General features: G+C 41.2%; 2 protein-coding genes and 1 long non-coding RNA gene across 3 annotated transcripts; all 3 read right to left on the bottom strand.

Moving 5' to 3' along the window:
* Positions 1-708: 708 nt before the first annotated feature.
* Positions 709-4877, bottom strand: LOC118233335 (retinol dehydrogenase 14-like). The gene is made up of 2 exons (XM_035428940.1): positions 4465-4877; positions 709-2887 (listed from the first exon to the last, which is right to left on the bottom strand). The coding sequence occupies exons 1-2, from the start codon at positions 4816-4818 to the stop codon at positions 2270-2272; spliced, it is 972 nt and encodes a 323-aa protein (XP_035284831.1). The 5' UTR covers positions 4819-4877; the 3' UTR covers positions 709-2269.
* Positions 4878-5051: 174 nt separating this feature from the next.
* On the bottom strand, positions 5052-8385 carry LOC118233346 (cytosolic 5'-nucleotidase 1A-like). Its single transcript, XM_035428965.1, has 5 exons — positions 8382-8385; positions 7881-7985; positions 7628-7689; positions 6698-6823; positions 5052-6527 (listed from the first exon to the last, which is right to left on the bottom strand). Exon 5 carries the CDS (start codon positions 6489-6491, stop codon positions 6147-6149), a length of 345 nt encoding a protein of 114 aa, XP_035284856.1. The 5' UTR covers positions 6492-6527; positions 6698-6823; positions 7628-7689; positions 7881-7985; positions 8382-8385; the 3' UTR covers positions 5052-6146.
* A 39-nt stretch (positions 8386-8424) lies between these two features.
* LOC118233352 lies at positions 8425-10021 on the bottom strand. The gene is made up of 4 exons (XR_004766520.1): positions 9635-10021; positions 9351-9467; positions 8870-8996; positions 8425-8458 (listed from the first exon to the last, which is right to left on the bottom strand). It is a non-coding gene; the product is annotated as an uncharacterized LOC118233352 (long non-coding RNA).
* Positions 10022-12023: the final 2002 nt, after the last annotated feature.

The following is a 12023-nucleotide window of genomic DNA, read 5'->3' as shown; positions in this document are numbered from 1 at the left end:
AGATTAATTCGGCTGATGTTGGGTCCAGTGCACGCTCTTCTGTTTCGCCGCCCCCCTCTAAATGATCCGTAATATGTCCCTATGGGGGGCTGCAGGTGGGGAATGCATTAGGCGTCTGTCTGTGGGGGGGGGGAAAGGATTTGCTACCAACGCGAAGGCCGGCAAATCTACCGTTAACGTGAAGAAACGGCCATTTTCGTTTGAAAAACGGGAGAGCGCTCAGCGTCGCCAAGGACTGACACGGTTGATTTGACGCTAACTGAACTCTAAAACTGCTCGGGTTTATTGCTTCTTAACAGAATTGTCTGCAAATGAGACCTATTAATTCAAATAAGCATGCTCTTTGCTTTTTTACACGCTCAATTGGCATTCTTTGATTAACCACTAAGATTAAGGATGTATATAAAAAACATCGCAGCATATTAGTAGACACACAACATGATAAATCTGGGGCCTGATATCAATAAGTAATATCTGTCTGGACATCTGTCTGTCTTGGTTGTCGTGTCTGTCTGACACGACGACCAAGTTTCATGGAAAAAGTAGAGGAGCACAGATATCAACTTACAAAGGAACATTTTGAAAATAGATTTTATTGCCAAACCAAAATATTTAACTTCAACAGAACATTTTAATTGATAAAATTAAAAATAAATAGTAGGCCTAAATAAAAGTGGTTCAGATGACTATGTTCAAGTTCCTTTTTTTATTATTATTGAAATTTTCATATCAGCCATAACTTAGCATTGGGTTAACACTTGACAAGTTTTTTTCTTTTTTAACTACTACCAACTGACATGACCCCTGAATTACTGTGGATCCCCAGCACGTTTTATAAATAGATCCCTGGAAAGACACCGAAAGTGACTCTGGCATTGCACGTTTTCTTTTTCGCACCGACTGGTGACACCAACTTTATGCTGTCCCAGTGCTACGGTCATGTATTGCAGTGATCGTTTTTTTTTTTTAAATGAGCGGAGGTGGCAAGCCACGGGGTCTGTGTGTGAACCTCAGGTGTGAGGAAGATCCTGAGGGACTGAAACTTTGCCCGTTTCGCACGGTGAAAGGAGTGTCAGAGGTCATCGCTTGTGGCCCCGATGGCTCGGCCTCAGCACTGGCCCGTTGCCTGAACTGATCCGTAGTTAGACTCAAGTCACTGGTCCAGTAAATGCTCAGATATGAATGAATGAATAACACGTGATTCCACTTTGCAGAGTACTCAGGGAATCAGTACTTGGGGCACCGAGCATGTTAAAAACCATCTTCTACTAAAGGCAGTAAATTATGTGAAAAAAGCACTATCAACACAGATTATTCTGATTTGGGGGTAGGGGGGTGAAATCGATTTTAATAAAAGTCTACTAGTTTTCCATCAAGTGAAGAACATATGACAGTCTAATCAAAACATGTCTTAAGTCACCAAACATTAGCATTTCAAATATGAAATATTAAGAGTAGGCAGCAGGAGTAAAATCCCAAATAATATTCATAAAAATGAATAAATGGTTGAAATGAACTGGCAAATTAGTCACACCCCAGAAATCAGCCATAAAATCAACACCTGTTAATTTGCAGCAATTCCCGTCCATTCAGTCCTCTTATACACTCAGTATTCAAGCACTAAAGTCAGGCAATAACAAAAAAAATATTTTTTTTTATTAAAAAGTGTCTTTTGTTAACCTTTCAGTAGTTACACACCACTTCCTCTGAACAGGGCCTACCAAGGAATATGACTAAAGATCTTTATGGTTTTCGGCTAAATTGTCATGGTTTTACGCTTCTTTTTATGGACGTAGCCTGAATTTGTACGTTCTTGGTTAGCACAGTTAACCTGAACTCGTGCTGTGGTGGTGCTTCATCCTTACTTTCTGGTCTGGGAACGTCGTTAGCCAGGTCTGGCACTATTGCACACGTTAATCAGGCTGAACGCATTCGTGTTTCTCCTATATGGCAAGTCTCTCTGGATTAGAGCATCTGCTACATGAATGTAATGTAAATGTAAGTAAGCAGTTAGCATAACAGCTTCCCCTCCAGGAGACACTGTCATCTTGTATCAGCAAAAGCATAAAGTGCAGTGTTACTGCAAACCTCAATGCACACGACTTAAATACAATAAATCATGTATATCCACGCCCCCCTCCCCCCCCATCCCTACCCCAACCCACATACACACAACCCAGTGAAAATGGCCACAACACACACACAGCGCACATCTTCACTTTGCCACGCGTTATCTGCGTCTTTAGTAGCTGATCTCACGGTCTCCGGCTCATTTAGTGATGCCCACCATGACCTCGCTAATGTCCCAGAGCTTCCTGGCCACCTCCGCGTCCGTGGCTTTGGGAAGCAGCTCCTCCTCCTTGCAGTTGGCGAAACACTTCCCCTGGACGCCGTCCACGTCCGGCGAGCAGGCCAGGAAGACGGAGGTCTGTGCCCCCTGGAGAGGGCTCTTGAAGAAGGCCCAGGAGGCCAGGTTGAAGAAGGGCCTGGCCAAGAGGGAGATGTTCACGTGCCTGCCCAGGTTGGTGCGGACGATCCCGGGGGTCAGGGCGTTGACGGTGACGCCGGACTCCTCCAGGCGCTTGGCCAGCTCGCAGGCGAAGAGCAGGTTGGCCAGCTTGCTGCGGCTGTAGGCGAAGGCCTTGTCGTAGCCCTGCGCGCTGTCCAGGTCCTCGAAGTTGATGTCCCCGTACTTGTAGAGCTTGGAGGAGACCACCACGATGCGGCTGGGGGCGGACCTCTTCAGGAGGTCCAGCAGGAGGTGGGTCAGGAGAAAGTGGCCCAGGTGGTTGACCCCGAACTGCATCTCGAAACCTTCCTCCGTCTTGGCGTAGGGGCACTGGTAGATCCCCGCGTTGTTAATTAGCACATCGATCCTCGGCTCCTCCTTCATACAAGAAAAAAAAAGATGAACGATGAAAAAAAAACAAAAAAAAAAACAAAACAGAACATTACTCTAATTAGGCCACTCATCGGGCCTATTGCCATGAAAAGGCGTGGCTTTTTCACTGAGGTGAAGATATCACCAAGAGATTTCACTCACAGAGGTATTAATTTGTGTTTTCCTATGGAGGGGTTTGGTTGGTTCATAATAGTGAATGACTGATAGTTCCACCCATTAAGTAGCCAGCATAAGACGTTCACAAGGGACTTAGGGACAAGGTTCATACAGTACATGATCCACTGAGGTTTAATAAGATCACAATGTACAGCAGTTCAGTGTTACAAAAATACATACAGTGAACAGAGCTGGGGAAGTTTATGAATGTGCAAACCTCTAATCCAAATCATGATTCTACTTCCCAGTACTAATGCCAAGCGTGAATGGTTATAACTTCTCTATAACAAACAGAAATGGATGAAGTCGCATTTAAATCGGTACCCTTTTCAACTCCGAGTGCGAAATCCGCCAAACACTGAGGAACTTCGGAGGGTTCAGAACTTCGGATAGCTCTTCACAAATTTATGTCAAGTTTTCTTCCAAAAGTTCACCACTCCTTGCAGTCAGTACATTTGTCTGGGATTGAGACCAGTCTTAAAAAGCTACTCCCTATTATGAGTGATGCGAGCAATTAGGCCGACATTAAAAAGACGTATCGCAATGTGAAGTGTGTTTATACTGAAGATAGGGATGAGACTTGGCATCCGTAGCCAGAGCCTGGCCCAGGATATTTGGCGGACAGGGTTTGAAAGCAGCATTCCCCGTCCGTCCTCGATCCTCACCAGATGATGAGAACTCAGTGTAAATGGTCCCCTGGAAACCTCAACTGAGCTGCGGAACTTCCAGTTTTCAAAGAGTCCAGCTTAAAATGGTCCGCGGGAAATAAATGATGACAGACGCGATTAAAGCCCTGGCTATCGGTACTATCACGCGGCAAAACACAATGTTCATAACGATAAATTAGTTAATTTAGCAGCCAATTACTCTCACTGCTCTGAGAGATGTTCAGACAGCGAAGTTACATTCAAGTTACCCGAGTGCGTTTAGAAAGACGAATAAATAACTACATACAATTGTACTCATGTTGCTAGCTTCGTTACCTGGTTAAAGCCTACCCGAGGAAAAAATATGTTAGCCAGACTAAGCCAGTCATTTGTGGTAGACTACAGTTGTTATCCAGCGAGCACATTAGCTACCTAATGCTGTTAATCTAGAAGCTCACGTTAGCAAGCTACACAAGTCCATAGAAAGTGTAACGTTACGTTCGGTCAATTTCACGGTTACATACAGTAACATCTTCCCCTATTTTCCACGTCCAGTTATATTGATAGCTATTTACTGTCACCAACTAGCAAGTCAGCCAAGGAGCACAACCAGGTAAGGCACCACGCTAAATACAGCAAGGTGACTGGTTAGCAAGAACGTCATATCAGGGTCATGTGATGTGCCATTGTTTTGTTAGCCGCAGCATGCTAACCTTAAATTGTGCGAAAGGTGTAGGTGCTAACGTTAGCGAATGTTACCTTGATGACCTCTTCACAAAAGCTATGCACAGACTTCAGAGAAGCGAGGTCCAGTTGTTTGATTACGACATCTCCCTGACCCGGTCCAGCCTCCAGCTGTATCTCCTGAGCGGCCTCCTCGGCTCTCTGTCGGTCCCGACAGGCCATGATAACACGCGCCTGCAGTTTCACGAGCTCCAGCGCTGTGGCCTTCCCAATGCCGCTATTAGCCCCAGTTATTATAATAGTTTTCCCACGCATCATTTCAGGCGGATAGTGCAACATCTTGGCGGCGGAACCTCTAGAAAATATACGGCGAGCGATGATTAGTACTCCACCGCCGAGCACAGCAGCCAAAATTATCGCAGCAGACATCAATGCAAGGGACTCCTGTCCGCAGGCTTCCTGGCGAGTGGGAAAACAAACTGCAACTTCCAGAACACATGGCGAAATTTTATGAACGGTGCTTTGTGGGTATTGTAGTGTAACTTCTTAAGCGCAACGACTGTACTGCCTGAGTGATGATGGCCATTCATTAAACTCGACAAATTCCCCAGAACACCTCAATACATTATATAAATGGAAATTTAAATTATAGAAAATGGACACTCCATGGTTTTTAAAATAATATAAAACAAATAAAATTTATATTTAGACTGAAAGATCAGAGAAAGATACAAACTTTTAAACTGTGGAATTGTTTGCCGCTTTGGGCAATAAGAAGGTTTGCCTGTTTATTTTCAAGATATCGGAGGGTATCCAACAATGGCATTGCAAATTACCACCTATGCCCCTTGAGTTGCTGGCAGAACAACGGAAAGAAAAAATATATATCTATTTTTTCAGCTTGGTGCCCAGAACTGCACATACAGTAATATTGAAAGTCTGGGCTGACAAAAGCCTTGTATAACATCAATATGGCATCCTTTGATTTATAAAATTTTTGTTATATATCACCAACACAATGTTAGCTTTTTATGGATACATTTCAATGCCTTGATTCTGGTAGCCTTTGATCAACTACTACTCCCAGCTCTTACGTGCAACATTTTTATATTCTACATATACAATTTTACATTTAGCAAGACTTTGTGATTTGCCAGGTTTTTACCCATAAATCTTTTTAGATTACTAAGTTTTGGATAATTTACATCTGGTAATGGCCCTATGTAAATTATCTTGAAAGGGAAAAGTTCAAAAGGGGTGTGATCAATTTCAATGTGCTGAGTGAATAAGAGCACTAACATTTTTTAAAGATTCTAAAAATATTTTGTCTGTGTTGCATTGTGCAAGAGTGAATGCAGGAGTGTTAACACTCCATTCTGAAGAAAAAGATTAACTTCAACAACATAAAACAGAAAAAAACAAGCTTATGTTTTTGAACTTCTTCATTTATAAAATAAATAAATGATTTTTTCTCCAAGAAACATTCCCTGTGTCCAGCACTTTAAGCTATGCATTATGTATGTCATGTGAATAAATAAGTCAATTCTATGTATTTACATATGATACTTTTGTGAATGTGAATGTTTCTGGTAAAAAAATAAAAATAAAAAATAAAAAATAGTGTCAGTTTCTGTCTTCTATTTTTCATGGAAGTACTATGAAAGAGAAAAGACATAGAAATAGGCCCATCCTCCCAAGACAGCCCAGCTTCAGCTAATGCTGACTTTGTTGTGCATTTTAATTTTAAAGTTAGAATTTTATTTATCCCCATAGTTTATCACTTCTGCTTTGGCTTCTTGGGCGGCACACTTGTAGGTCTCGTATCCTATCCCATAAGGCACGTGGGCGGAGAAGATCCCCAGTTCACGTGCTCCGTCGATGTGCGGCTTCTGGTCGTCGAAGAAGATGTGCGGGCGGATCGTCTGCAAGAGCGGGCCCTTGGGCCTCCCGCATAAGAAGAAGGCCTGAGTGAGCTCCAGGCCCCAGCTCTTCAGGGTCTTCAGGGCCCTGGTCCCCGAAATGACCGGGTCGCGTGATGTCACCAGGTAGGTCTGCACGGGGCAAGGTTTGTACAGACCCTTGGCATGGAATTTTTTCTCCATGTTACCAAGAGCCGCCAGAAAGCACCTCAGGGGGCCCTGAGGATGAAGGTGAAAAGATATGTCAGAGTCTGTATTCAAATGACAAAAAAACCACCAAAATAAAACAAATACAAGTGTCAACACACCTTTTCTTTGCCAACTGTAGCGTCATAACAGTACATTTTTAGTTACTCGCTTGACTGCAAGAAGCACACAGACAAAGATACCTCTGCAAGAGGGATGTCCTCAGAATCATCCTCATTTTCTGTGTAGGCTTCCAGCCCTTTCTTCTTAAAAACAACCTCAGACTCATCAGAGAACAGAACGCCATCCCCGTCGAAGGCCACACGAAGCTGAATTTCGCCAAAGACGGTGGAAGGAAGGTTCAAGATGAACATGTCATGAAGCAAAATGGCGTCCGCAAGTAGTCAGATTATAGTCTATCATGATTCAGACTGAACAAGTATAATGTGCGCATATTTAAATGACCATTCAAGAAGCACATGGGCAAGAAGCAAAACAGTGATCTTGAGAGTTAGCTTAAACACTAGCTCTCTAATCCACTTGTTGGTGATGTACAAATGTGATAACATGAACAAAGAGTCAGTAAGTTACACAGACTGGCCTGGTAACTTCCTAAAGACATGTCAAATGATACATCATAAATATGCCTGAGTAAGCACCGTGAAAACTGGTGTCAGTGCCACATAAATTTATTTTTCACTTCATCGAATGTCAAGTTTGCCTTTTCATTAGAACCTGGCTCCCCAGATCCACCATCCGGTAGGTTTTCATTTAAACCCCTATTCACACCCCCGATGTTGCTAATTAGAAGCTCAGTGAGATCTGTAGATGTTGAATGAGGTGTGCTTAGCTAGGGTGGGAGGGAACAGGACAGTAGTTTTTCTGGAACAGGGTTGGGCAGTCCTGCTTTAGAATGTTTGCTTGAATAATCATTGCTAAGCAATTATTCCACTAATTATGACTGAATAATATATGATAAAATGTGATACTTTTCTGAACAAAATAGCTCACTTATAAGGTTAGGTAAAATGCCATCAATTCCCATTCAGACCAGAATAATACTTCCTCTGTATAATGACATTGTTGTTGTGGACGTAAAATCCACCAAGCTGGTGCTCTCACGCTCACGGTACCTGTCTTTCATCGCTCCATTGCACTTCCTGGTCATTGGGGAAAATAATGGCAGCTGCATGCCCTGTGGGGGGTGGAGTGAGACATCGTTCTGTTTTCAGGCTTGATATTAGCCTCTGTGTTACGGCATGATAAAATCTTAGCCTCACAAGGGTATCATGAAATGTCTGTGTGAACCATTTTTGCTTTGGACATTCTGCATTTTTGTTTTGCATAATATCTTCCGCATCTGTGACATTGAGTTTTTAACTCTACCTATTTCAATGGCATTCTCTGCTTTTTCAGGGTCCTCGGTGAGGTAGAGAATGTTCCCGGCGAGTTTGCTGATGTCATCCTCACGGATACGGATTTCACTTAAACCTAATGGGGAAATGAACACAAGCCTTTTTTGCTGTTGAATCCTGGTGCTGTAATTCAGTTCATTGCTAATCCATAGATAAAAATGACTTTTTTTTTTTTTTTACACTCAGGACCAAACAGAGTCAAAAGTACACGTGGATGTTTTTGAGACACAGGAGGGCACAATGCACAATCAGGCCACAGAGAGGGAAGGGAAAATGAGACAATCAAAAACATAATTGAATAATTGGAAACAATAATGCAATTAGACAGAGAAAAGGAACAGAACTATAAACGGAAGTGCCGCCATCTGGCGGCCCAAAAAAGGAAACGCAGACAGACACAGAACCATGACAGTACCCCCACCCCCCCCAAGGGACCAAACACAGAGTCAAAAGTACACGTGGGAACACATACCGAAACACGATCAGAAAAACATACACAAGGATCCAGCACCTGAGTCAGGGAAGACAAGAACTTAAATAGACAAGACACTGACGAGACACAGGAGGGCACAATGCACAATCAGGCCACAGAGAGGGAAGGAAAAACGAGACAACCGAAAACAATAATTGAATAATTGGAAACAATCATGCAATTAGACCGAGCAAGAGAACATAACTATAAACTGAAGTGCCGCCATCTGGCGGTCCAAAAAAGGAAACGCAGACAGACACAGAACCATGACAATAATCACATAAATAATTTCAAATAACTAGCTTCTAATAATATAACTAATTTAACAATTATTTAAATTATTTAAATTTTTCCACTTCATATGTTTTCAATTTTGTGCTCTGAAATTGATTATAATAACAGTTTATATTATTTGTTGCATTAGCTTACATTCAATACTGTGCCATTGGCCTACAGTAAAACATGTATTGCTAACAGGGTGTACTTACTAAACTCATTGAGGCTGTTTCTGAGGCATTGCTCTTGTGTGTCTGTATTAGTCATCAGGACAATGTTGAATGGTATCTCATTGCCAGGGTAAAGCTTCTGTAAATGTTTATTTGCTGTCACCAAGGCCTGTTCCAAACAAAACCCACCTTCAGTCATTAACTGTATGAACAGCTGTCATAAAGCTAAGAGGTACACTACACTGACGGGGTGAAACCATATGATATCTGAAATGAAAGCTAGTAATGAAAAATCGCAAAAGGTTTGTAGTACACAGAAAATGTTTTTAATGAGAACTTTTGCATTCAATAATTATGTGCACTGATTTCTAGAAAATGTAGAAACACAGAAGAATTTTTAATATGCATATTGCAACAAATGTTTGTTACTAATACCATATTAACTGTCCCAAATAAATTAAACTTTACTTAATGAAACTCGAAATTATGCAATTTATAAGGAAAGAATATGATAGTGAAATACCTTTATAAAAGGAAATGCCACTCCCAGCTTCAAAATCGTTTCCCCGTTGGTCTCACTTTCTTTTTGGTCCTTCGTGTTAAACAGTGTGCTTGCAGACACTGCAATGGTCATTGGTTCCTTAGTTTAGGACAGAAAGAAATGCAAGCAGAGTTGTCGGAGGAGGAAAACATAAACCAAGCAATAGAAGCAAAAAGTATAGTTCATGCGATAGGGAAGGTGACCAGTTGACAAATATTGTGGCTCATGCATCCAATTTACATAAAAACATAAGCCACAGCACTCACATTTTTGGCCGCTGCTCCATCTTTGTCATCTTTGTCATCATGCGCATTTATGACATTATTGGTTTCTGTGGTGTTCATAATTGCAGCTGACAGAAAATCTTGAATACTGTATGTTGTTAACTTGCGTCAACCTGCTAGCATCTCTTTGTCAGCTTTGAAGCTTCTCCGACTGCAGGCTATTTCTGAACCTTGTGACTGGAGATAACGGGCCATTCCCATGATCCTCTACTGAGTAACCGGGCGGAATCTGAGAAACTGAACCGGACGTAAGTAGGGCACTGTTCAACCCTTTACCTGGCAGCTCAGCTGAGTGGGCAGCTGCCGATAAAAGTAGTCTTTAATGCAGAAATTCCACCTTTAAAGCACAATTCCAGCTACAGAATTACAGAATTATTCAGTGTTCATGTGGGAATTGACAGTGAAATACCTTTATAAAAGGAAATGCCACTCCCAGTTTCAAAATCGATTCCCCGTTCACTTTCGTTTTGGTCCTTCGTGAATGAATTGTCAATCAAGCCAGACTGTACTGAAAAGGGCGACGACGCTGTAAGTAACAGGTGTGGTATTATGCACAGCTATTTTAGACGATACCTAGGCTTCACGAATGCGCGTATATTTCCCAAACGGATTGGTCAAGACAATATAAGACCACGCAGTCTCAAAAGGGACATCCATACACGTAAAACCAACAGTAAGATTATATATTTATTCAATATTTAGTCCCAGATATGGTATCATTTTAAAAAACATTTCCTCGTTTATTCCGTTATTCAGTGAGCAGCGCTTTCACTGCTGTGTAGGCATATCTTGTAGGCATGGGCTATTGTCGGGTTTATCTTGTTGCTATGACGGAATATGATTTTTAATGGTAAAAGAATATTTTTATGAATGCCAAGATAGACAATTTTGTCCATTATGTCAAGGGTGGGGGGTGTTTTGCAGATGAGACTGTAGGGAGGGGGTGCGTGTTAAATGAACGACCAGAGCGACAATGGTGGGGCTGCGAAACTCCGTTTTCGGCATAGTTGTCGTGTATCGTCTACGAATGAAACTAAAACAACGCGTTTCTGTTTTTAACTCACACTTTGGTTGCAGTAGCATCGAATGTCTGAGTTTAGTAATCTCGGCACACCAGCGTGCCGACCACTAGGCGCTTTGCGCTAAGATGTTAAGTTGCCTATAGCTCTGTTGTAGATATTCAATATTTTGTTACACAAACTTTCCTTTTTGATTTTCTGTGCCTTGCACTCCGCCACCTAGAAGACTGAAGTGTGCTAGCTGGGTATGTATGTTTCAACAATGGAGAGTAAGTCAGTCAGTCAGTCAGTTACAGACAATGACGGGTCTAGGCTGGACCCCAGGATCCCACAAAAATGGTGAAAGGGTAAAGCATACATTCTGCCAAATGCAGCTATCTTTTCTCATGTAATGAAAACCCTCTAATATTGTGGCAAAAGAGTGAGTGTCATGACAATAAAGCAGTACCTGGCTATATACTTTGAGACAGTGTTTTCCTAGCCCCAGAACATGATGACATGCTCATTTTCCTTTCCAATAATTATACACATTGCATGGTTAGACTGATACTTTTTAATTTTTCTTAAAGCTAGCCTATTAAGTAAAGCTTTAGCTGATTATTGCACATTATCTTGCTTTCCTCCAACACATTAGAGGAATTTAAAAAATAAGAATTCCACTGGAAAAAATGTTTATGATTGTGTTATGAACCTTTTATGACATTTTCACAATTTACTTTTATAAGTCAATCAACAGCCATTGATTGAAGCATGACCATGAATAGCCCAGTGGTGAGTCAATCTCTTTGAGCAACAGCGCTTTCTTTTTCTTCTGCAATGGCAGAATTTACAGTATAAATTTGAGAAATCTGTGGCTTGATATTTAGATCATTCTAAAATGGCACCTGCTGTAGTTATTTGCTGATAACTGTGACATTACAAAATGAAATATGAGCATTGTTTATATCTTTTCATGGCACTTATGTGCTCTTAGTAGCCTATAGGGTGTTTTAAATTGAACTGTCAGGTAAAATGGCACTAGTCGACGCATCTTGAAAATTCTTGTTACTACAATAGTTTCTAAAAACTGAAAATGTCTGTCCCTATATATTACATATCCTGGCAATTGTCAATTTTTTTGTATTTCTTTCCCGAAAAAAAATGGAGCATAAATAAGATTTACAGCATTTTTAAAATGTCCATTTTAAAGGATTTTACTTAACTTTGACAACATAAAACAAGCATAATGTTTTTAAAAGTTTTTATTCTTAATGTAACATTATAAGCTTAACCCACTTTTCCCAGAAACATTCCCTGTTTAGAGTACTTTAAATTTAGAGCATTTGTAATATGTAAAAGCTGAGTCAAATGAA

Source organism: Anguilla anguilla, chromosome 1 (genome assembly GCF_013347855.1).
Source record: "Anguilla anguilla isolate fAngAng1 chromosome 1, fAngAng1.pri, whole genome shotgun sequence".
In the NCBI taxonomy this organism is placed as follows: domain Eukaryota; kingdom Metazoa; phylum Chordata; class Actinopteri; order Anguilliformes; family Anguillidae; genus Anguilla; species Anguilla anguilla.
Note: the sequence above shows the minus strand (reverse complement) of the source record. Positions and strands in the feature narration are given on the sequence as shown.

Bases quoted from the DNA above. Each gene is read 5' to 3' on its own strand.
- LOC118233335 (XM_035428940.1), bottom strand. From the start codon at position 4,818: ATGTCTGCTGCGATAATTTTGGCTGCTGTGCTCGGCGGTGGAGTACTA. The intron at 2,888-4,464 runs GTAACATTCGCT...TCTTGTATGAAG, and splicing joins TTTGTGAAGAGGTCATCAAG to GAGGAGCCGAGGATCGATGT.
- LOC118233346 (XM_035428965.1), bottom strand. From the start codon at position 6,491: ATGGAGAAAAAATTCCATGCCAAGGGTCTGTACAAACCTTGCCCCGTG.